The 25,728-nt window shown below is 39.9% G+C and overlaps 1 protein-coding gene, 1 long non-coding RNA gene and 1 other non-coding gene across 5 annotated transcripts in view; 2 read left to right on the forward strand and 1 right to left on the reverse strand.

The window, feature by feature from the left end:
- Positions 1–25,728, reverse strand: part of HPSE2 (heparanase 2 (inactive)) — a 631,399-nt gene that overhangs the window by 128,249 nt on the left and 477,422 nt on the right. For all 3 annotated transcript variants that reach the window (XR_004810045.2, XM_025466850.3, XM_049102998.1), the window contains exons 8-9: positions 9,545–9,651; positions 4,156–4,270 (exon numbers count right to left, since the gene is read on the reverse strand). Coding sequence is in view for 2 of the 3 variants with exons in the window: in XM_025466850.3 (XP_025322635.1) it covers positions 4,156–4,270; positions 9,545–9,651 (222 nt within the window). In the remaining variant the exon portion in view is untranslated. The remainder of the gene's footprint in view (positions 1–4,155; positions 4,271–9,544; positions 9,652–25,728) is intronic.
- The window catches only part of LOC112672171 (uncharacterized), a 51,230-nt gene continuing 39,632 nt past the window's right edge, over positions 14,131–25,728 (forward strand). The window contains exon 1 of the long non-coding RNA XR_003144086.3: positions 14,131–14,444. This is a non-coding gene — a long non-coding RNA (uncharacterized LOC112672171). The remainder of the gene's footprint in view (positions 14,445–25,728) is intronic.
- LOC112672670 (U6 spliceosomal RNA) lies at positions 22,432–22,533 on the forward strand. The gene has a single exon (XR_003144408.1). It is a non-coding gene; the product is annotated as a U6 spliceosomal RNA (small nuclear RNA).

The following is a 25,728-nucleotide window of genomic DNA, read 5'->3' on the forward strand; positions in this document are numbered from 1 at the left end:
AGAACCATGTACACAGTAAGTGCTCAATAAATGTGCATCAGGCTGAACTGAATGTATATTATTATTCAGCAGTGACAGCATAAAAGGTGACAGCAAATATAAATATCGCCACCACTACACCCACTATAGAAAATGCAGTCCAGTGTGAACTAGATTTCTGCTTTATTCTAAATAGAGGACTAAACTGTAATCCACCAAACACAAACACATGCCAGACTGTTAGCTCTGCAGATGAGGGAACCATATCTTATTTATCTGTGTGTCCCCAGAATACCTAGCACAGAGGCAGACACATTTGAAGTGTCAATGTTTTTTGAATTGAATTATATTTGCTTGGCTGGCGTGGGAGTTAAAAAGATGTTGACTAGTAATTCACCATTCCTTTCCCTGAAAGCTCTGTAAATCAGGCTCTTAAAAAAAGCAGCAAGCTAAATTCCAAAACCCTCTCTTAGGAGAAATGCCCACGGCTGGTGGGGTCTGGACTATGTCCACCAAATGTGCAGATCTCTTCTGCACAAACATCACTTATTCCCAAGGGAGTCCCTGACTGGCTGACTGGCTGTGGAGACTCACACGTTCCCTCTTTCCCAATGGCAGGAGGGTCAGGGGAAAGGGGTGGGAGTTGATGATGAAGCACTGCTGAACTAAATGTTCTCCTCTTCCCAGGAGGGAAAATCTCCAACAGTAGGAGTGTTGGCATTTTTCTAGAAGAACAACCATAAAGAACATGAGATGTAGTTGGAAATTATCTTTTCTGAAGACAAGTTTTCTTTTTTAAAGGGCCACTCTCCTCTTCTCTCTTACCTAGACTGCTATTGGAATGACTTTGCCAAAGCTGCTAGAATCCCACAAGTTGGGATCAAAGTCAACTCGGCAGGTGGAGGGGTCATATGGGATATGGAGTGAGGAGCCATTAGGCCAAGATCCTCACTTTTTCTAAGTTTATCTAAGAGCAGTAACAAAAACAAAAACAAAACCATGTTTGCTAATAAGATCCTTTCCTTAAATACACTGAGCTGAGTTGGAAGAAACTGAAATAGAAATTACTGATTTTTCTGGGAGACAAAACACACCTCACCAATCCCCAAAGCTCTTAACAAACTCTCTTGAAGGTTTAATCACAATGTAAAGTCCACAAGTTTTCATCGGCAATGTCTGGTTATTGACTGTACGACCCTCTAAAGTGGCACCCAGTACAACTCCCAGATTTGCCTCCACTGCCCATTCCAAGGGCCTGCTGGCAAGGTCTTCCTGACTGATGCCCTGGTCTAGCCTAGTAAATTCTTTCCAAGGGAGGTTTAAGACACACACTTTCAGTCTGTCGAGTTCCTTACTTATAAGGTGCAGAATTTATTAGCGCAAAGAAAATAAAAAGAAAGGCTGCCACCTTAAGTGTTTTTACATTCAGTTTCCTTATTATTAGAGTTTGTTGTTTCCAGAAATACAGCTGCCCAGCTCATTTGAGCCTTTGTACTGAATCAGTGGGAGGTGTTTTAGCTTCCCATGGTCTTGTGGGAGCTCTGCAGCACCACCTATCAACCGAGGACTCTTGTGCCACTCTCATTTGAGGAGAACAAAGCCATGAACACGTGCATTTTTAACCTATATGTGGCCAGCAAAGGCACACAGAGTTGATATGAAACCCAGGTTTGTCCACCTCTGGAAATTCAGCCTATCTAGTCACCCGAAGAATATCTTTTTCTAGCCTAGAGTTTTCTTTTCTCCAGTTCCATAAAATGCCCATTTCCATGTCCAGACCCAAATGACACAAATTTTGGCTTCAGACCATGGGACAGACACCAAAGAGTACCACAGAAAGAGAAAAGAAAATCAGATTTAGAACTGTAAAACTTTGTCCCAGTATTTGTGGGACCTTGGACTTAATATCTTCACAGAACCCTTGTTCTTCAGCAAGGTAAGTATAAATAGTCCTACATCTCTCACCAGACTCTCTTCAGAGCAGTTATGACAAAGTGCAATTATCTTGTTTATATGTTTATTTATGTTCTATTTATCACTATGCTTTATTAACTTATAAGCTCCAAGAGTTCAGGGACCTTGTCTTTCTGGTTCATCAAAGAGGCCCACTGCCAGGAATGGTGACCAACATGTAGTACATGATCAAGAGGAGTAAATGAGATTTGAGTGAGGTGAGAAGGAAGGACAGAGAAAAGGAAGGTCAGAGTGGATATAGCATTAGTGAGGTACCATATATGAAAGTGATCTGTGAATTATTAAGTATTACCCACATTTTAAAATAATAAGTAACAGTTGATGCATTAGTTATACCAGGGTGAATCTTTTAAAAATATAAGCTAGATCGTATTATTCTCCTGCCTAAAACCTTCTGCTGGCTTTTCATACTATGTATAATAAAGTCAAACTCCTGTTAGCTTTCAAAGCCCTATGGGATCTGACCCCTTGGCAGCCTCATGTCCAACCAGTCTCCCCTTCTCTGCCAGGCCCCCAACACTCTGGTGTCCTTGTGTTTCCTCAAACATGCCAAGCCCATTCCTACTTTGGCGCCTTTGTGCTAGCCCCTTCCTCTGCTTGAAAGTTCCTCTGCAAAGTCTGCATGGCTGGCTCCTTCTCGTCATTGGGCTCTTGGCTTAAAAGTCACCTTCTCAGAGAAGCTTTCCTATACACTCCCTCCAAAGAAGCCCACACTGATTCCTTGTTATAGTACTCTACTATTTGTTTATTCATTTATTTATTACTGGTCTCCTCTCCAGTGCCTGATGGTCAGTAAGAATTTATTTTTGTGTGACATTGTGTTTGTTTAATGCTGACACTTCATAGAAACTTTTCTAATTATTATTTTGTTTTATTTCTACAGGTTTATGAGCTCAGACAAACAAACAAAAAACCATTTGGTTCCAACTTGAAAGTTCCCTCTCCAGTATACATTAGTCACTCTCCTCCCCACTACCAGACTTTGAGAAAGGTAGCCTGGCCCTGTGAATAGAAACAACTGTTCCAGTCAGTTCTAGTATTTGTGACTTAATTGGAGTCATGTACAATCAGTGATACAATAACTACTTAGTCCTCTAACCTACAGGGGTTCTTTCAAAACATGGAAATGGTACCATTGGGTGCCAAGCTGTTCTCTGTTCTGGGCTTAGAAGCCTCCTGGCTCAGGGTAAGGGTGAAAATAAGGGGAATGCAGGGCAGGAACAGGCAGAGGGAAGCAAATGGCAGGAACACTCACTGATTCCAGTTGAGTTTGCTTACTGTGGACCCAAGAGCAGGTGTAATTTTGTAGGAATAGTACTGGACTAGGACAGAGGGAAGGGTTCTAGAGCTGGTTCTATATCTTCTTCTGTTATAGGAGGTGCAACTTCATCTCCTCAAAGGAGAATCCCAGCTCTGACAGTCTCTGAGCTAATGAGAGGAGCCTGACCTTTCTCCATGACCATGATGTCTATGAAAAGGATGACCCATGTAGTATTTCTGATGAGTGCAGCTTCTCTGGACTAAGTGGGATTTCTGTGATTGGTCAATACAGTCCCCTGACAAATCAAGATCTCTGCTCTTGCCAATCTTCTTTAGCTTTCCTTTCCCTTCTCTCTCCTAGAGAAGTTCACCAACTATATGAGGGTGAATCCCCTCATTGTCATATAGGAATCAACACCTAACTGCAAGTGTACTTCAGCTACTCCCTAAGAGATGGGTTCCTACTATATCTGATCTTGGCCAACACGCTCCCATCTGCTTTCAACATGTTGCATCTGACGTTAACTAATGTGTCCTATTAGCATTAAAAACAATCTGGAAAAATTCACTCTCAAGCAGAGTTCAAAAAGGCCACAAATAGATGTGGAATCTCAACTGCACAAGGTTTGTTAAAATAATTTGTAGTAAATAAATATATAAATGTATATAAATATATTAACTGTATAAATGCAGATGCATGCATACGTATGCATATGTATAGATGTGTGTATATATAGATATGTGTGTGTGTGTGTGTGTGTGTGTGTAGTGAAGCCAAAGTCTGTAAAATGGGTCAAGAGAACAAAGACATGAATGCTTCTGTCCAATTTATGAAATTACCTCATTACGGGGGGAGGGGGAATTCTCCCAGTATGGACAAGATGTGGTCAAAATAACTGAATGACATAGAAGAGGAGTTGGGAATCTTTATCATACACTTACAGGTAATGGGTTGAAATTCTGGTCCACAAGGTGATTGTATCCATGGTCAAAAAATGAATGTCGTATCACAACATCAATGCCCTGGTTAGCGAGCATTCCTAAAGTGTTCAACCATCTAAAAAAAAGCAGGAAAAAAATGCCTTATCAATACATCTTAAAAATGGCAATATAACAAGCTCTATAGCGATTGGCTAACACACACACACACACACACACACACGTACACCAACCCCCACCATGAAATTTACATAGTACTTTAAAGGAGAAGATTATTTTAAGCATTGAGTACACAGTTGGAAGACATTTTAGGGATTATCAAGTCCAACCTCTTCATTTTATAGGAAAAGAAACAGAGGTCCCGGGAAATAAAATGTAAAATATTTTGTTGCAAATGAATTATCCTACCCCTGTAATACTAACAAATAAAATGAATATCCTAGCCGCTTATAAGCCCAATTATCATCTCCCTTGCCCCCCGGCTATAGGACACACAATCACAGGAGAATACACACTACACTCTCCATCATTCAAACTTCCCTGCTTGCACCCTGTCAATGTATATGTACCTTTCATGTGACTCTAACTCACATATTCCTATGACCTATGCAAGAAAGGTCCAGCCATTTACATCCCTCATATACCACTGTCAGCAGTCAATGCAATAATAATTTCCTTGGCACTGTAATTAACAATGCAGAACTTCAACTATGCTACACATCATAATGGAGGACCTGCATTGCTCATACATTATCACATACTCCACTATGCCAAATACCCACTTTCCAGGGTGTGCAATCCTTCCAAAGTACTTCCTTCTTGGTTCTTCCAACACCCACTGCTAGCTCTGCCTTTATTATTTATGCATTCAATTTATTCACTCATTCACCCATTCATTTAATTTTCTCTTTGTATTCCTACTTCTGTAACTTTGGGAAATTTCTAATTGTAATAATACATAATATATAATAAATGTGACTGAGAGCTTCAGTCTTAAATAGTATAAAAGATAAGGCATTCACAATCTTTCCTGAGTGTACATGTGAGTCCTCATCTGTACTTCTTTTCCCTTCTCTCACCCTAAACTCCCACTTCCTAGCTCTAAGCCACATATAACTACTCGAGGCTACTCAAACTCACCATGCTTTTGCATATTCACCTAAGTATTCATACGTTTTTTAACTTCTGCTTAGAATTCCCTTCCCCTTCCTCTAACCCACCTCATCTGGCAAATTTCTTGCCATCTATTCATCTTCAAGTCAAGTGTCATCTTCTAAATCCTGCTAGCCCAGCCAACAGTAGTACTTTCCTCCTCTGTACCTTCACAGAACTCATTTACACCCTCTGCCAGCCCACGATAATTACTTCCTTACTTCTCTGCTGTCCCCAGTTGGTTAGGAGCTCACTGAGAACACACACAATGTTTTAGTTTTGTACCCAAACATCTATATCAGTTCCCAGCACACTGTAGGTGCTTCAGACTCTATGTTAGATTGATCTAGATAAAATTAGATTCAAGGAACTTTGAGAATCACTATTCAGCATCCTAAGAACAAATTATGCATAGCCATGATTTTCCGAATTTGAAACCATATGGAACTCCAAACCAGTGATTTGTAGAATTAAACTTTCTCTTTACTGGAATAAAGAGCATTGCTAATTTCTATATTATAAATGAATATTATTAACAATCTTTTTCACATCAACAATTATATTAAAACTAAAAAATATTTACTGACAATTAGATTATAGAAACAAAACAAAGCAAAATGTAAAAACAAAAGTTTTAAATAAAAAAGAAAATCTGACAATTATGTAACAGAACTTTTGTTGTTGTTGTTCAGACTGCAACATTGCAACCTAGGAACTAAAATTACTTTTGGAATACCACATGGCTAAGCTACTTGCCTTTATTATTTTTATTAATTTACCAACCCCATGAAATCAGGATAGCTGATTTAGTTTTTCCTTTAACCACGGAGACACAGTACAAATATCCTGGGGTAGAACCATAACATGAATTCTGAGTTGATGCACTAAATCAATGGTCTCTCCACCAATGTAGCACTAATTCAATAGGGTCTATATGGGGTGCCTGGGTGCCTCAGTGGTTTAGCATCTGCCTTTGGCACAGAATCCTGGAGTCCTGAGATCAAGTCCTACATCAGGCTCCCCACAGGGAGCTGCTTCTCCTTCTGCCTATGTCTCTGCCTCTGTGTGTCTCTCATGAATAAATAAATAAAATCTTTTAAAAACTAGGATCTATATCTAGCAAGTATTTATCTATAAAAACAAGTATGTCTTATTCACCCTTCTATACCTACACTTGCTGAATGAAGAAACAAAATGATGAGTAAATACGTAATCATATCCAGCAGCAGCAGCTGAATATCCATACAGGACTGTATTTTGGTATTTAAAATATCCCATTTGCCATTCAGTCATCACTCATTCAACAACACTAATTAATCAGCTGCAAATGCCAGGCCTTGTTCTCAGTATTGAGGAGATATAAAAATGCTTCTCAGTATTGAGGATAGATATACAAATGACATGTGAGTCATTTGTAAAGCACTGTGTACATAAATACCTGTACTCATTTATAGGAATGGTATCAAATTCCTACTTATGATCTCTGTAGACCTTATAACAGTGATCCAAAAAGAATATATACTCAACAAATAATATGTTAACTCGTAAATCTGGAGGGGTTTTTCCTGCTACTATAGGGAGTTTTTGAAGGAACTCTAATGTGAGAGGGAAAAATATGTACCCTCCTTTCTAAACCCACATCCTACATGCACATCTGGGGTCTAGAGCATTCAAAATGACTATGACCAGAATCCCTGCTTCCTCATGCTTTTCAGAGTAGAACAGTTAGAGGAAGTTGTCTTCCTCTTCCTCTTGTAAATAATAAGCTCTCTGAGAGGGGGAAATAAATGATGTTTCAAGTCTCCCTCTCATGCATAAGCAGTGAAAAGTCGCAAGACAACTGATACATCCCACCAAGGATGCTACTGCAGCCAGTAGTTTCCATTCCACAAAAATATGTTGACTATTGGCTGGGTGGCAGACACTACTGATACTGGAGACACAGCAGTATGCCAAGGGTATATCTGTAGTGCATCAGAGAGTCTCAAAGCCCTGCCTGGAATCAGAAAATTCTGATTCTTGCATGAATGTGCAAGTGTCCTAGTAGGCTCATCATTATACCATGTATTGAAAAAAAGCCTGAAGACGCTTTCTTTCCAAGCAGTTGTACTAGTCTTCTGGAGCTTCTTAGAGTGCTTTATTTGTCCCCCTAGAAAGCAATTTATGCTCCCTGGAGAACTAGACTCAAAGGACACTTTGCTGGGTGCTGCCAGCAGAGGGGAGAGCAAATGGGTGATAAAGAGGTAAGAGAGAAGACCAGGAGCCCAGTGAGCTAGTTCTCATCTGATCTGTGTCCATCCACCACACATGAGATACCTAGTCTACAACCCAACCCTGAACAGCTAGGTTAATCTAGGTTTACAGAGTCACTGATCCATGGATATTTGTCTAGTGCTCGTGAAAAGGCAGGTTTCTTTCCAGCTCCCTCTATGAAGGGCTGTAGTGTTTCTCAGTTCACATCATTCTCTGAAGGGAGGAATGCTCATGAAAACACTCAGAACAATGGTGCTGCTCATTGTCTCAGCAGCAGAGTCTGTCTCTGACAGCTGAGCAACAGCCATTCCTCTGCTGGTTCTTTTTTTTTTTTTTTTTTTTAATTATTCTCTGCTGGTTCTGAGAGGCCTCTGCCACTAGCTTTTCGCCCTTGCTCCACAGCTCACAGTGAAACCTGGTGAGGACTGTATTTTTGAAAGAAGACTCTCAGAACCACTGTATCAAATGCTGATTCATCCCATTTCACCCACTTGAACCATGCTCATGGAACAACTGCTCTGTTTCACTCAAGGCTAGGTGCTGAGAACACGCATGGAAGACCCAACGTATCATCAGATATTCTTTTGACTCATTATCTTCATCTGCATGTTCCAGGATTCCATCTGCAGAAACAATCTGCTTGACTGCCCTGATTTGTCCTCTACAAATGTATTCAAGAAGCTGCCTTAATGGAAGGAAACTTCATGTGTATAATTACAAACAGCTGTTAGTAAGGAAACACAAAGCTGAGGGCAGAGCTCAGTTCTTAGGAGGAACTTCCCTAAGCAAAAGTCAGGGCCACAGGACCAGAGTGGCACAGGACCAGGTCACTTGGTTAGTCTATGGTCCTGAGAGGTTTGTCCCTGCCACATAATGCTGGCTGGCCAAGTGGAGTCCTTTATGCTTCTGGTATAAGTCATTGTCCAGATAACTGCAGAAGCCTTCAAATCCACTGTCCTATCTCCTGCCTCTCCACATTCTTGTGCATACTATTCCCAAAGCCAACGTGTAAACACAAGTCAGATGGTGTTTCTCTCTTCCACCAAAGTCTTCAGTGGCTTGCCACTGAGTCTAGAACAAGGCCTCATGACTGGTGGAGAAGCACCCTGCCCCCCACCTCATTGCAGCCCTCACTACATCCCTGCAGCTCTTGAGGCTTTTATCACATGACTCATTTCCCCTCCCTGTGCTTCTGCCCATAATGTTCCTTCTGCCTCTCATGCTTTCCTCCACCATCACCACCATTTTCTACCTATAGAAATTAATTTTTCTATGTTCCCCTCAAATGCTACTTCCTCCATGAAGCCCTTCCTGATTCTCCCAGTCAGAGAAATTCCTGATCTCTTTGCCTGTCTATCACTTCTTTTCTTGAACAGACCGTGTGAAGCAGAAAGAAAGATGGTCTAAGGTAGTGATAAAGAGGCTAGACCATGAAGCAGACTGCCTGGGCTTGAGTCCAAGCTCTCATACCCATCTCATTGGGTGGTTGTAAAATAATAGTATCCGTATCACTGGTTGTTGAATTATTAGATATAGAGAGAGTACTTCAGAAGCATGTGGCACATACAGTTAAAATTGTTATTATTATGGCAGTAATCTCCTACACCTTTTCTTATCTCCTGTCTCTGTTCCTCCAATCTTACTCTTACCTATCTCCTAGAACTATGGTGAAAACTGGATGAGAAATTATATGTTGTCTGCACTATGAACTATAGATATTAAATAAAAGTCTTATGACTGTCATGGTCACTACTACTACTCTTATTACTACTATCTTTGCTCTGATGTCTGTTGTGTCATCTTAGTGTCTAGAGAAGTCACTCATCACTGTTGGTTGAATGGGTTACAGCCATTCACAAAGGAACAGATAAGGAACTTTTAATGGGAAATGAACCTCCCCCTCCAGGAGGCAGAATAATGAGCAGTACCACTTCACTATCCTTCTTTCTACAAAGTCCCTGGGAGTGAAACTGCACATGTTACTCACAAGAATCCTGCAGCATAGGAATCTGATAGATTGTTTGTGCCTCCAGCTGAGGTGGTCACCACACCTTCAAGCCAAATCTTCTTTCCTGGGGTGTATGTATTAACCACCTGTTCACACAACAAAAGCAGAAGGGGATAAGAAATTGTTAAAAGTTGTTCCTTAAGAGAAGGAAGACATATTTCTTGAGGGAGTTCTGCTGATACCCTGCTCCCAGGTGGGTAGTCACAGTCTGTGTTTCTTCATGATGATTCACCCCACACAGTGAGCTGGCATGTGTGCATATGAGTGTGCGCGCACATGCGCACACACACACACGCATACAGGCATTAACATTGATGTATATCAATTAAAAAAATGACCCTTTTTCCCTAAGTAAACCCAAGTGAAAATATGACAATGAGAACAAGTGCATTTTCTAGGACCTAAGCTGACTGCAATACCCTTCATTGGAAAGTATAAATCATATGATGTTTCCATATTAACAAGTATCGAGAAGGAAATTTTCTTAATACTCTGTTATGGCACATCCTAGGATGAGTCTACTGCCCATGCATCAGAAGTCATAAATCATGAAGGCAGAGGTCAATATTTGGGAGAAATATAGTATAATCACCAGGGCATGTATGTATATTACAACCACATTTTAAAAATAACTGCAGTAAGTACTAAAAAAAAATCACCGATCCACAGGTGAAAGATCCTACCTCAGGAGCTTTCCAAGCAGAGGCAAAGCTTCTTGTTAGTTTTGAAATGGCCCAGTCTCTGGTCTTCAAGTTGGAGATGGGCAAACTATCCAGACTAGGGCCCAGATCTCCTAGACAGCAGTGTGTCAATACTTAGGGATAATGTTGTACTCTGGATAGCCCCTGGAAGCAGAGCCTGAGACAAAGGCTTATCTACAGGTAGTTCATTTGGGAAGTAATAACAGGGAGCTGGAATGAGGAACTAAAGGTCTAAATCAGGGAAAAGGGAAAACCAGTACCAGGATGTGTTTTCAAGTTGGCAACCACTATTGGAAACTTGTACCCAACCTCACAGGAAATTTGGTAAGAGTCTTATGAACTACGTCTCATAACTTCTCCCAAGGGAATTCAAGAAGAAGCATATTTATCCTTTGGCTCCTACCCTTCAAAAGGTCAAGAATGGTCTTGGGGCTGAACCCCTGCCCCTCCCCATTGCCCCACTTAATTGTGTAGGCATGAGTGTTGAGCAGGTTCCCCAAGTTCTGTATTTCTGCCTTGGTGAAGTCCCAGAGCAAGAAATAAGAAGTGAGGTTGTACCGCATCCCATGGGCACCAAGCTGGTGACAGCCTGTGCACCTGCCCACCTCTGGGCCCTGCAGCAATAGTCAGTACAGGAGGTAGGGCTGAGAGTATGCCAGTCATGCACAAGAGGAGCTGTATAAAGACAATAGTGTATCTGAATCCTATGGCCTCTAAGGAGTCAAGTATGAGGATGTTCACTATGTTCTTGTTTGAGACAGGTTTCTGTTGCTAAAGGAATGGAAAAGTAAAAAGTGTTGGATACATACCATAAAACATGCAGCAGTTAGAGCAAGAGAGTCAATGTAAATCCAGCAACATGAATTAGCTTTAAAGATTTAGTGGGGAGTTAAAAAAATAGCAACAGAATGAGATTTATGTCACAATATTATTTGTGTAATTACTCACTCACATCTAATAACACTAACTAGTTTATAAAGACACATGTCTCTTAAGGACATGTATCAAACGCAGAAAGAGGCATGTATAAAAGAGAGGTAGATGTCAGCAGAGATTAGAGATCAAGGTGAAAATTAAAACAAAAGCAAGGCTCTGCATGAACTGATGATAGTTTGCTGTCTTTGAGAAGCATGATTTTAATTTAATTCTCTGCATCTCAGATCCCCAAAAAGAAAAAAATAATGTGAGATGTAGCATAAATGCTAGAACTTGCCATTTACCAAATCCAGAGGCAGGCATCAGCAAACAATCATATTCCTCTTTTCATCCTTCCCTAAGTATAACTGCTTGTACTCTTCCCCCATCTACGAGAGTATTTGTATTATTTGAGACCTGTTTTAGAATCAGGGTTGGCAAAGTGCTTGACTCTTTCAGAAGTAAGTTGTAAAAATATTTCACAAATTTGAGTTGGAAGAAAGGATTGTGATCAAGAATGGAAGAAAGATCCTGAGAATTAAAAGTGGAGGTCAAATTACAATGTTATTAAAAATTAAATAAGAATGCCCCCTTTGTACTCAGAAAATGAAGAGCCACTGAGGACACCACAAGGTAGTTCTCTCTCCCTTCTCCATACGGTTTATGGTGCCCACTTCCCTTTGGAAGGATAGGATGACTAAGAAAATGAGAAAAACACCTTAAATGATCAAAAGACAGAGCTGTATGGGAAACTGGACTGCACTGATGGCTCCCTTCAAAATGTAGTGCTACAAAAACTCTGTGCTCGTGATAAACTGTGGGCTTCCTTTATGGTTAACTGGAGTAGAGTAACATATTTCTGTTTTTCTTTTTTGCCTTTGGCTTCCAGGATATTCAGAGTTTAATTTTTGCTCAAAGACAGATATTAAAATAAGGCAGTTAGAGAAAAGGGCTTAAGCAAAACAAAAAGGTAAAATTACAGCATGATGAACCTTGAAGTCATTAAGCTAAGTGAAAGAAGCCAGACACAAAAGGCCACATGTTGTATGATTCTGTTACGTGAAATGTCCAGAGCAGGCAAGTCTGCAGAGACAGAAAGTAGATTAGTGGTTTCCAAGACCTGGAGAAGGGGAGGGGGAATGTAGGGGAGCTGGGGGAGGGGAGAATGACTGCAAACAGATATGAGGTTTCTCTTAAGGGTGATCAACATGTTCTAAAATTAAATAGATAGTTTCACAATTCTGTAAATACCTTAAAAACTATAGGATTCCACACTTTTAAAGGGTATGCACAATTTCAGGGTATGTGAATTTTATCTCCAAAAATAAAACTCTATGTGTGCATGTATGTGGTGTCACTAGCAAAAGGAGCGGTAGCATCTAATAGGCAGATAACTACAGTGGAAACAGTACCCTGGAAGTTCTGGATTCTGGCACACACTGGCTGTGACATGTTGGGCTTGTTATTATCTTGAACTTTCTTCATCTACATGCAAAGCCATGAATTGAAAATAGATGAAAACTAAGCTCCTTCTAAAATATAAAGTGTTAAAATGTATTAGCATTTTGTGATATTAATACCAACCTCCTTGGCTCCTATTTCTCAACAGTCAAGAGTATCTCTGATTATGAAAGTTAAAATTACATAAACAACAAATATGAGAGATAGAAAAAAGAATCAAGCTAGAGGTAAATAGTGAGAGGGATAGAAAAAGCCATTGGAGTAGATGAAATTACCTAAGGAGAATATCTAAAAATGAGTCTAGCAAGGGGCTTAGGGTTTCCATCACAAAACATTAAGGTATTATCAAATGCATTTATTCATTCACTCAACCAATACTTGCATACCTGCTATATGCTAAATGGATTCTAGGGGTAGAAATACAGCATCGAGTTAAACAGAACACGGCTCTGGTCTCTTTGGCTTATATTTTAGTTAAGGGGAAAAATATTAACAATAAAAAGTGAACAAAGAAAAGAAATTTAGAAATAATAAGAGCTAGGAAGAAAATGAAACAGAATAATCTGATAGAAAGTGACTTGGCAGGAGGGGTGGGGGTAGATACTTTAGCTATGCTCAGGTCACCCCTCTGAAAGGTGGTATCTGAGCCTAGACTTGAGTGAAGAGGGAGCACAGAAAAAGGACAAGATATACAGACAGGTTTGTAGAACCAAGAGAAGACCATCTGGAGTATAGTAAGGGAATGTGGAATATGTGGCATTTAAGAAACAAAACAAACGAGCAAAGGAAAAAGAGAAAGAAAGAGAGAGGCAAGCCAGGAAACAGACTCTTGACTATAGAGAAAAAAACTGATGGTTACCAGAGGGGAGATGGGTGGAGGCATACGGGAAATAGAGGATGGGATTAAAGAGCACACTTATCATTATGAAAATAAAATAAAACAAAATAGGAAAAAAAAAGGTCAGAGAAGAAAGGATGGATATTTCTTATGCTGAGAGTGATGGAAAGCTATTGGAGGTATTTATACAAGAAAGTAATATGAAGTGATTTATGACAATATTTCATATTATGAGATCATATATACATAAAAAATAAAACTGAAGTGACAGACATGTTGAAGTTCTGTTATTTCTGTGATCACTGTGAGCTTCAATTTCCTCATCCATTAGCTGGAATAATACTTGGCAAAGTTGAGTCAAGGATTCTGACTACTAGTCAAATGATAAATTAGGCCAATCACAGGAAGATCCTGAGAGCTACAGAAAGTGGCATAGACATAGCAGATGAACATTTATGTGGGTCCACCTAAGGTGATGCATGAATTCAAATGAACTAATGCTAAATAGACTGATAATTCATAGTTATAGTTTGGTGGTAGGATTCTGAACTATCATTTATGACCCAACAAAGGAGTCCAGGAATCTATGGACTACTCTCAGAAACTCTGAACTATTAGCTCTTATTTATTATTGTATTTACTAAAAGTCCCTCTCTGTGAAGGCAGGGATCCTATATCATTTGTATCATTTGTATGTACTTCCTAGCAGAGTGCCCAGCACAGAGTGAGTGTTTAATTGGGGGCTGTGGTGCTCTAGTTGCACAAAGAAGTCAATATGATTCCAAACCTGACCATGTACAAGCTCACAGGAAACTGCCACTCTTTAAAGAAGTTATATGACCTAAGACAGGGCAACTGAACTGGGCTAAGAACTGGAAGCAGTACCTTGAATACAAAAACAACTTTGTAGATCAGGAAAAATAAAAGCATGCCATGAAAACTTACAATGGCACTAAAGATCTAGGTAAGACCAATACATGTCAATTTGCTAAAGCTCAGGATATGAGGCCTGGGGTCTCCTCTCTCTTGACTTTTGAAAGATGGAAATTTCAGAGAAGGAAAGGGAATTATGCCTTGCTTACCAGGTAATTTATATACAGAATCCAACAATCCCAGAAGTGGTAAAGGCAAGTCACCATCTAATGAGATTTGGAGACCAGAGGATTTTATGATGTATTGAGCTTATTATAAAGTTCTGATATTGAAGATAAGGAGACAATCATGTTCCTACCACCTATCCTGTGAGGACATTTGTCATAAGTATTTCATCAGAAGGTGGCATCAATTTGTATAAGATGGTTATATTCCAAAAGGAGTTGAAAGTCTAGCTCTTTTAAATGAGGACTTGACTCCAGAAAATGGTTGATTCATAGACTACTGTATGCATAAGACTTTGCAGGGACATAGACACCATATAAATAGAAGTTCATCTGAATTCTCTTCTGTCTCACAGGGGGATTTGCAATACATGATTTACAACATGCTATTATTGGTGAGGTAGCGTGAAGTAGTGGTTAGGGGAATGGGCTTTGCACACAGATTGCCTGTGTTTGAATCCTGATTCTATTGTTTACTCATTGTGTGACCTCTCTGTGCTTTACTTTCCTCTGTTGTAAAATCAGAATAGTAATAATATCCACCTCAGAACATTTTATATTTAAATGATCAAATATTTGTAAAGCCCTGGGAAAGGTATCTGGCTTATTGGTAAGTTCCTAAAATCAGCCAAATGTTAACCTAGACCATGCTACTTGTCTAAAGCACATTGAGTTGGATTTGGATCAATCTAACATTAGAGTTAGTTGCTTTTCTTTCGGACATGTTTGTGGAGGTAGATAATAGCCCAGATGTATATTAACTAGCAGGAAAAGGTCTGCTTAAAATTTAAAACACACATGGATAATTCACATTAACATAATTAGCATTTAGAGTAGCTCATTTATCAATCCTCAGCACAGGAATAATTCCCGTCCTTTTCTAGACAAGCCAGGTGAACAAAAAATATGGTGAGATAGGACTTTTATGTACAACCAAAACCAGCTTTATGAGATGTTCTGCAAGGGAGAGTTTCCTAGAAAGTATTAATACTAAAGGCTCTGGCAGTAGTTGGTACAAATCAACAAGGAGTTTCTGAGCATTTGCTGTTTGGGACATGGTGAGAGGTTTGATGAGTTGTGTGTCTACCATGAGCAGAAAAGACCATCATGGTGACATGTTGGGGATGTCCTGAGGCTGGGACTGGTTGGGACTGGGGAAGAAATCAGCATGGGCAGAAGAGGAGAGAAAAAAAATCAGGAAAAGCAGATGGAACCAGCTGCAAAATTCCCTTAGAAAGTGAAACTCTAAGAAACTGAGGGCTATAGTTCAACACTGTGGTTTTCTGAGTAAATATGATTCTCCCTGTGCTGGAAGAGAGAAAATTGCTGGACTGGAAAGAACAAGGGTACAGTTCCTGGTGAGAAATGATGTGCCAGTGAAGGTCCTTTTAAAGAACATGTTGCCTGGGGAGAGGGAAGAAATCTAAGCACTGAGATTACTAGGGTGAGGATATAGAAGGGCTAGGTGACTGGCTCCCTTTCAAGGGTTCTGTTGTCCCACAAGATTTCAGCCCTTGGGCTCAGGTGGACAAGGGAAGTAGTGAGGAACCCACAGAACAGCTCAACAACTGGCCAGTGGCTGCTCAACTACTTGGCCCTGCTGGGGGCAGGCTGATGTAAAAGGTAGCCTCCAACTCCCTTTCCTCCCATCTCGGGGGTTGAGGGGTTGAGGACATCAGGATTGTTCCATGTGGCTGTGTTGAGAGAGCAGGGGTGAGACTTGAGAGAGCAGGGGTGAGACAGAAGAGAGAATGAGGAAAAACAGCTCTGATTTTACTTTATTTTTTAAAGTTTTATTTTCCTTGCCACTGTGAAATTTTTTTCGCATAGAGAAAGAAAACAAAAAAGAAAATAACCATTTATGTGGCACATTTTCAAATCTGGGCTTCCTTTTCCTGTTTCTCCAAAACTGTGACCTAAGTCTTTCGAAAACTCCTGAGAGCCTGGTTTTAGCCACTGGCTGTGCAAGAGATGGTAGCTCTGTAGCAGTAGACATGTTGTTTATGGTTATCCAAACCCAACACCTTCCTTAATGAGAAAGGAAGCAATAAAACAGGAATAGTGGACAGGCCAGCTGGGCTAATCAGCCCTGGCAGGAGGCCCAACTTCCAAAAGAACCTGGAGTCCATTAATTCCAGCATCTCATCTACTTGGAAATCAACCTTCCTCATGACTTCGGGAAGAGCAGTAGCTTTCTGAGTAACCAGAACTGGTCCCCTGATCACCAGTTAGAGAAAGGCAAATAGCTTCAGGAAGCTTCTTAAACCTCGCCTATGCACAGGGCTCTTCTCCAGGGTGCCCCTGCCTCTTTGTTTCTTATTGTATTTACTAGAGGTCCAGGTCAGAGTTCAGTAATGTTCTGTGTTTCTGTCCATCCTTCTTATGTATTTTTGACTCTAGCCTACCTACCATATTGGAAGAGGAAGGGGTTATTCCATTTTGCCACCTCCTACCTCACTGAGTCCTGGATCTTATCATTCCTCCCTTGGTCTCCCACCTCTAATCTCTTCGTCCACAAGTTCATCCTTCACGCTGCCATTTGTTAACTTGCCAGGTCCCTCCTCAGCTTCAGAACCTTCACTGGCTCCCCATTAATGGCAGAAGCACTCAATCACGTGCTCACAGAGGTCTGTGCTGTTAACTGGGATATGTGCTATGATCATATTGAAAGCAGTGATCTAAGGAATGATTTACTTAAAAAAGAAAAAAAATGGATCCTAAGATGTTACAATAACATTCTTTTAATTCACCAAAATTATGAAATGTTTCCCTAATTGGGAAAAAAGGCTAAGGAGCCAGTAAATACACACAATCCCTAGTCTGTTTTACTGATTTGTTCATGGGAGTATGTTAGATGTGGTGGAATGACGATGAGAACCACCAGCCCTCAGCATACATGCCAGCTGCCTTCATTTAACTTGGCATCTTAGATCTTTCACAAGGACCCCTGAGCGGCCTCTTCTTCCTCCCTCCCCACAAGACCTATGGTTCACCACACAGAGTGGACTTACTATTTTCCAACTATAGACCTTCCTTTAGGTTTTAACTGATTGCCTCCTCTCCTACCCACGCCTCATCCACATTGTCTGATTTTTTTTTTTTCTGGCTTATTTAAAATGTTACCTCCTCTGTGAAACTTTCCTCAAATCTTTAGAAAATTAATTCATTTCTCCTCTGGGTTCCAAAGTTCTTCAAACTTATCTCTGACCTTGACCTTATTAAACTAAATTGTAATTTTCTGCTTGCCTATCTATCTGTCTTCCATGCTATACTATAAATAGCTTGAGAAGGCCACATTTTTTTTTCTCTTTTTACCTGCCTTGTAGAAATATCTAAGAATCTGACATGTCATTTGACAGTTACTTTGCTTATTAAATACTTGTCAAATAATACAATAATGAAATAACTTATTTGTTAATAAATGAGGGGGATGATATTTTACTGATGAAAAGGCCAAGTTTCAGTAAAGATAACTAATAACCTCAAAACCATAAGAGCAAATAGCAAATTGTTACAATTCCAGTTCAGGGTTCAATCTACTTTCTAATCAAATTTTCTCATTTGAAGAGACCTAGAAGCTTCTGGGTGACTAACCTGCCTCCGTATTTAGTATGTCCTTCTCAGGGTAGACAAATTGGGCTATTCTGAGCTCAGCCATTCTAATATCTCATCACATTCTTCCTGATTTATTTCTTCTGTCTGATGTACTTCCTGTCAGTTTCATTAGTTTTTTTTTCCGTATAATTTCTTTTTATCATCTCCCTATTCCGGAATGCCATATTTACCCATTTTCTTTTGGTATCAGATCAATTTTTAATTTGTGGTTTCTGTTTCTGTGACATTTTTAGGATTTAAAATTGCATTCTATTCTTGTTATCTCCAACCACAGAAAAGCAGCTGTATGTAATTGCAACAAACATAAAATTAAAATAAGAGCATACACTAAAAAGATATAGTCATAGGGGAGGCAAGGAAAGTGTTAGCATATGCAAGAAGATGAAGTGGATTTTACAGAATCCCAAAGCAAAGGCTATGTTCAAGGATAAGTGCTAGTAGAGGGAGAGACTGGACGCAAAAGAATGACTCTTCCTTCCCAGTTCTTTTCCATGAAGAACCAATCCCCAGGCTTAACTGGACAGTCTCCCCACTGACAAGTTATAGGCTTTATCAGCCTCAGAAATAATTTCCTCTCACTCAGGACAAACCCTATAATCCTCCCACTTCCATGTGGAAAATTGGAAGGTCACCCAAGTTGCCTCTTCCTCCTGAAGGAGCTTTTGCCCCAAACCACAATTTATTCCCAGGGCCATTTCTCTAAGTATCCATAGGCAGCACATATCCTCATATTGTCATTGTCTTGCACATAACTAGACTTCACTGTGCATTGACCAAAAGCCTGTGCACATGAGATATAAGAATGTAGCCCAGTGAATGGATGCAAATCACTCCCTGAAAAGCCCTGTCCTCTTCCAGTGTCTAATACTGTGCTAATATTAGACATTACCCAACATTGGGGTATACGGCTTTCATTTAATTCATCTAGGACACCCACCCCAGATGATCTGATCATGGGGTCAAATTGATGTTCTTTCACCATGGACATTCAGTATTCTTTAAAAGTCTTCCTGATTCTCAGTGATTAGGAATATAGATATTATATGGGCTATAAAACAAATGGCTAATAAGTATGGCAGATGCAGAAGAGTGTATGGGGTGAGAGTGTGGGCTCTGGAGTTCAGTGGGTCTGGCCTGGAATTCTGATTTTACCTACTGGTGGCCTTGAGCAAATAACTGGTTTCTTCAATGGGTTGGCAAAATCTGATGCACTCAATAAATGGCATTTGTAACCTAAAAGATAATATGGTTACTATATTTCTGTAAGTTAATGATGCATTTTCCACATTTTAATCGTTTTGAAATCAGAATTTTTTTTTTCAAGGTATCAGAATGTTTTTCATGGTCCATATCAAAAGAAACTTGTCAGCCCTTTACCCTATCTCCTATCTCCCCCACTAAGCTGCTGTTAAATTTATGGTACATTTAAAAATTATTTGTGTTTAACAATCAAGGAGATACTGTTCCTAAGATCCCAACAACTAAAACTTTGAAACTCTTTTGTGGTAAATGTACCTTTCTAGCTAGATTCGCCTATTTATTATTAGTGTCTTCTATATGAAAGAAAAGAGCTGAAGATCCCTTGGGTCATACTGTCCCATTTGCAGATACACAGCCAAGTGGTGTCACAGAAGCTAATTTACTGGGAAGCTCATGAAGCTCAAACTTTCAGCTTCCCACTCTCACAAGCCTTTGCTGGTGTCCTGGGAAGGGCCCTCGTATTGTGTTCATGTGGTCAGATAAGTTTCTAAAACGCGCAAATTCATTTTGTTTTTATTAAAGAGGTCTCCATTGTAAGAGCTTCTATCTCCATAAAACTTAGAATACTCAGAGATGTCATCCCAGGTGTTCCTGTGGCACTGTTTGTGTTTGGTACTCTGCCTCTTCTGAGTACATCCTTGTCCCCTGTTTCTCCTCCTCTCCATCAAAAGCTGCTCTTGGGAAAGGATTTCTGTTTGATATTAACACCTTAGTGTGACTTTGAACCAGTGTGATTTAACTCTTCTGAGTTTTTTTTATATTTTGCATCCTCCTCCTAATATAGAATGAGAGGTTATTTTTTTCAAATGAAATATCTGGCATTAGCAAACAGACTGAAATATTATTTTGAACCACAAAGAAACTCTTCTTCATTCGCCCCTAAACACATACCCAGAAGACACTCTCCTACTCTGCCTACATGTAGGCACAGCCCATTTATGGCTGCCTAAATCAATTTCCAACTATTCAGCACTATGCTACACAGTTAGCAGCAGATTAGGTTCTTCTGCATGCGAACAGCTGAGATAGCAGATCCAAATGTGAATGAGACAAAGACACTACTTCTCTTACACTTCCACTATTTTGCTTTGCTCATTTACCTTCCCTTTCCTGTCTGTTCTCCTCCCACTAACATTTATTAAGACCCTGCCAAATGATAGGCATTATGGTAAATAGGTACTGGCACACAGAAACGAGCCTTTAACATTGCTCAATGAATAGAAGAGCCAAACACTGATTTTTGTGGTGATGCTACTGTTCTTACCCTAGTAATGTCATTCTCATTTTCCAGTTTTCTTCATTCAGAGAAGATTAACGTTATCATTGTCCCCATTTTTCCTTAGTTGGGCTGCTAGCTATTCTATGATCCTCAAGAATAGCTGCTATTTTTTATCCCCTTCCCCTTTAATGTCCTAAGAGGCTCAAACCAGAAGGTTGGTTGAGACCAAATAGGTCTTTTTTGACCTATTAATTACTTCAAAAGGATTAAAAATTCTTCTGCCTTACCTACTTCCTTGATCCTGTAACTAACATATACTGGAAAAAGAAGCCTCAAAAGAGTTCATCTTTATTAAATATTGTAATCAATCGTAAGCAATAGGGGTGCCTGGGTGGCTCAGTAAGTTAAGCATCTGCCTTTGGCTCAGTCATGGTCTCAGGGTCCTGGGATCGAGCCTGGGGCAGTCTGCTTCTCCTTCTGCCCCCTCCTTGCCTGTGATTTCTCTTGCTTGTGCTTTCTCTCTCTCAAAGTAATAAAATATTTTTTAAAAAATCGTAAGCAATGATGATATTAACAAAAGAACAATCATGGTCCTAATATGAATCATATAAACCATTCTCTCCACCATATATATTTAACACTGCTAGTCCTCTGTTCTCATCCTCGAAACTGAATAAATTAGAAGGTGTCTGTCCTTTAGGTATTGACCTAAATGTCACTTCCTCTGGAAGGATCTCCCTGCTTTCCCTTCTTTTATACATGAAGGTAGATATTTCCATCATGGGCTCACATGGAGTGGATGTGAGCCTTCATAGATCTCCCTATACATCCCTATTATAAAAGTCATCACACTTTTCATGGCTTGCTTCATTAACTGTTTTTCCACTAGACCACAAGATCTATGAGGACCACCATCATGCAAGTCTTGCTCACCATTTTATCCTCAGGGGTCTGGAAAATACTAAGAATGTTATAAACAGTTGATAAGTGAAGGAAAGAAAGGAAGAGAGAAGGAAGAAATTTTTCAAATATTGGGGAAGCCAATTGTTCAGTTTATTTAGTATTCAAAATGCAATCGTATGGATAGTACTTTTGGAACTACTTTCCTTATGACTAGGATTTCACCAACTCCTTCCTATGCTTATTGAATAGCTGAAAATAATATCAAAAAGTGTTATTTCCTCCTCTGATTCCTCTAGGAGATGAAGACACAAATCATAGAGTCCAAGTGACTTAAGCCAAAGGGGTTCCTCTTGGTTCTTATGTCATTGTTTTGGAGTCATCCCAGGTATCCACACTATACCATCTGCACTGCATCCTAAACATCTCTCACTTTCCCATCTGACTCTTGCTTACATTGTTAGACTTTCAACTCTTTCCCCTGACTCATCTCCCAAAGTACAGATGATTATCCTTATTCTAACGGAAGGGAGAGAATGTGTAGATCATCCAAAGGGGTGGCTTGTTTAAACATTGTCTCTTTCTGGCTTTCAAACACATAATGTAGATTTTCATATAACCAGAATTTGCCCACTGCTCAGAAATCTCAGAATTCTTCTTTACGTGGCAGTCCAAATTCGAAAATCGCAGCTGTTTTTAGCAATTGAGTCACTGCCTTTCAGATGCCAAAAATATCACCTACCATATTCCCCAGGGTTCAAAGAAAGAGGAAAGAGGAAAAAAGCAAAGAACAAGTTGAGGATAAAGGTAGCAGGAAGCTTTTCCAGTCATATAAATTATTATTAAAAATAACTATAACAGTGCTTGCTTCAGCAGCACATACACTAAAATTGGAATGAAACAAAGAAGCATGGCTCCGGCAAAAGGATGACATGCAAATTTGTAAAGTGTTCCATATTTATACTGGAATAAAAATAAAAAGAAAAGAAATAAACTATAATAATTGAAAAAACAATAATAATAGCAATAAGTACTAGCATTCAATAGCAATTAACAAGACAGGGGCTCATGTGACTTTTCTAATCTCTGTAAAAGAGAAAGATGATCGTATTCTTAGCTCCCTCATTTTACAGATAAAGAAACAAAGTTAGAGAGGTTAAGTGAATAACCGAAGGTTACACAGCTAAGCCTGAGCTCCAACCCAAGCCATCAGACTTCAAATCCTGTATTCTATCTCTTAATCAAAAACAGTCTTAACACTGATTTATCTAACCACTCCTTCATGAATTGATTTTGGTAGGAAATCTGTACTTTTTCTATCACTGTAGGTCTAAGGGGGATCATCATAATTTCTGTGAGATTTTCAAAATAGAGTAGAAACAAAGATTCTACTTTTAGCTTTTGGATGAGGTTTCTAGATATATACATTTTAAAATCTTATTTGGTCCATCTCTAAACTGGTTTGGAAGCTTGTAGAAAAGAAGTTTGGCCAGTCTATCCCAGTATATACCTTGGACTCTAATTCCCCGGACCATCCTCTCACCCACAGAGGACCTCAGAAATAGTCAAAGTAATTTTTTAACTGGCAAAACATGGTGAACTTTCTCTCGTTTCCCAGTCCCCATCTCCCCAGAGCAGACTGGTGCCTAGCACATCCTGGCTGTGGTAAGAGAGATTCTCATCCTGGAGGCCTTAGCAACTGGGTGTCCAGGCTGTGCAGCCAATGGAAAGCCTACCCATAAATCAAATCCCAGGGAATCTATAATCCAGCAACAACTCCAGCAGATACCCATTTAAGGCAATATCTGGCAAGAGCTTTGTAAAGAAGAGTTGAAAAAAGAAAACTAGACAGGAAAATGATGGAAGGGCTACTAAATGATATAGGGAGGATGAAACTGTGGCAGACAGTATTTTCAAAGATGACTGTAAAAATCATTCTGGTCCTAAATGCTCTTCCAGAGTCTTGCTAATCAAAAGGAGTTTATTTCTTCTCTCCTTGACTCTCCATTGGTCTTGATGACTATCTCAAGGACTAGACTGCGGGTGAAGTGAAGCCCTCTGACTTTTTTTTTAAGGTTTTTATTTATTTATTCATGAGAGACACACAGAGAGAGGCAGAGACATAGGCAGAGGAAGAAGCAGACTCACTGAGGGGAGCTTGATGTGGGACTCGATCTCAGGACCCCAGTATCACAACCTGAGCCAAAAACAGATGCTCAACCATTGAGCCACCCAGGTGTCCCTGGACTTTTGAGGGTAGGTTAGAAAAGGTGGTACAGCTTCCACCTGACTCTTGTCCTTGGGCATCTGACTTTTGAACCTTGGAAGGAAACCCAGGCTACGTAGAAAGTTCATGTGTTGGTATTCCAGTTATCAGCCCAATAACGGTGCAAGCTGACAGCTGACATCAGCTGCCAGACCTGTGAATGAACAAGTCTTGTGATTCCAGTCACCAGCCTTTGAGTCATCCCAGCCTTTAAGTCTTCCAACTGAAGCTTCAGACATCATGGAGCAAAGATGAGCCATCCCCATAGCTCCCAGTGGGGATTCCTGACACATACAATCCAAGGGCGTGGTAAATAGTTGTTTAATGTCACTAAGTTTTGGGGTAATTTGTTGTATAGGAAGTCATAACCAGAACAGAAACCTAGGCCTGAGGAGACCTCTGGCATGTTCTATCTGCAACACCCAAAGGTAAGATCAGATCCTACTGCTAATTCTAACTGTCCCCTGCCAGGTACTTCTTCATAAAGGTCATTTCTCTTAAAGAGTCACTGTTCCTAGGATGCCTGGGTGGCTCAGCAGTTGAGCCTTTGGCTAAAGGTGTGATCCTGGGATTCAGGGACTGAGTCCCACATCAGGCTCCAGGCAGGGAGCCTGCTTCTCCCTCTGCCTATGTCTCTGCCTCTCTCTGTGTGTCTTTCATGAATAAATAAATACAATCTTAAAAAAAAAAAGACTCACTATTCCTCCCTGCAATTGCACTTGGCCCTCCATTCCAAGTCCAGTAGGCATGTTAAAAGGTCTGAATCTGAACCTCAGTTGTGCATGGGGTTTGAGCCATTTTCTTTAAGGTTCTTTGGCTCTGCCTGGACAAATTAGAAGATGAGCTTAGCCACTTATTTCAGTCTTTGAATATTCTGTGGTGGTTAAGAAGTATTCAGTGGTGGAGGGAGGTGGGTAGTGTGGAGAAAGGGAAGAACATGACTCCCAATGCCTTTGTCTAGTTCTGACCTAAAATTATATGTTTTACTTAAATAAGTAATGAGCACAGCTAGAACTTTTACTCTCAGTGCCATGATACCACTAAATTATTTTATTTCCAATGGCAGCCCTTGATCAGGTCATTCAATTTGAAATCAGAAAAGTCAAAAATACAGGGACTTGTCTATCTTCTACACTGTTGTAATACAAGCATTTAGCATAGTGCCTGGAACCTAGTATATACTCAGTAAATATCTGTTGGTTGGAAAAACAAATGAATGATGAATGAAAGAAATTTCCTCCCTCCTTCTAAAAAATGATACCTAAATATCAGATTAGCATAAAGTGCTTTACATTGTTCAATAGGTTGATATTCAACTACCGTAAGTGATGTTTTTCAGCCTGCTTAAATCAACTGTTAAACTTTAAAACTGTGAGTTCCTTGAGGGCAGAGACCATGCCTTATTCTGTTTTGTATCCCCAGCACCTGGCACTTTGCCTGGTACTTGCTAAGTTCTCAGTATATATGAAATAATTAATATTAAAAACTAAATGAATGTCAAACAGAGACTGGCAGAGATATTTCAAATTATTTAGTTCTCCCAGACTTTGCCTGGTAGGAGGCAGTGACAGATAAGGATGCTGACCAATGCACCTGATCCCCAGAGGGATCAAACTGGGATGCAGGAGTCCAGAAGTCCTAAGGCTTCCCAGCTGCTAATACTCTTTGAGAACATGGGGACTCAAAAAGCTTTTGTAATCTGAGCAGGACATTGGTTTGAATACAAAAAGGTACCGCTTTACCAATCAAGAGTGCTTTTTTATGATTACTCCAAATATGATTTTCTTTCACAGCACATTTTATACATGATCCATTTATTCACTTGTCCATTCATTTATTCATTAATTCCATATTAATGGGGATCTACCCTTTGCAATTTTTCTGCAAAGAC

The sequence above is a fragment of the Canis lupus genome, chromosome 28, assembly GCF_003254725.2.
Source record: "Canis lupus dingo isolate Sandy chromosome 28, ASM325472v2, whole genome shotgun sequence".
Taxonomy (NCBI): Eukaryota; Metazoa; Chordata; class Mammalia; order Carnivora; family Canidae; genus Canis; species Canis lupus.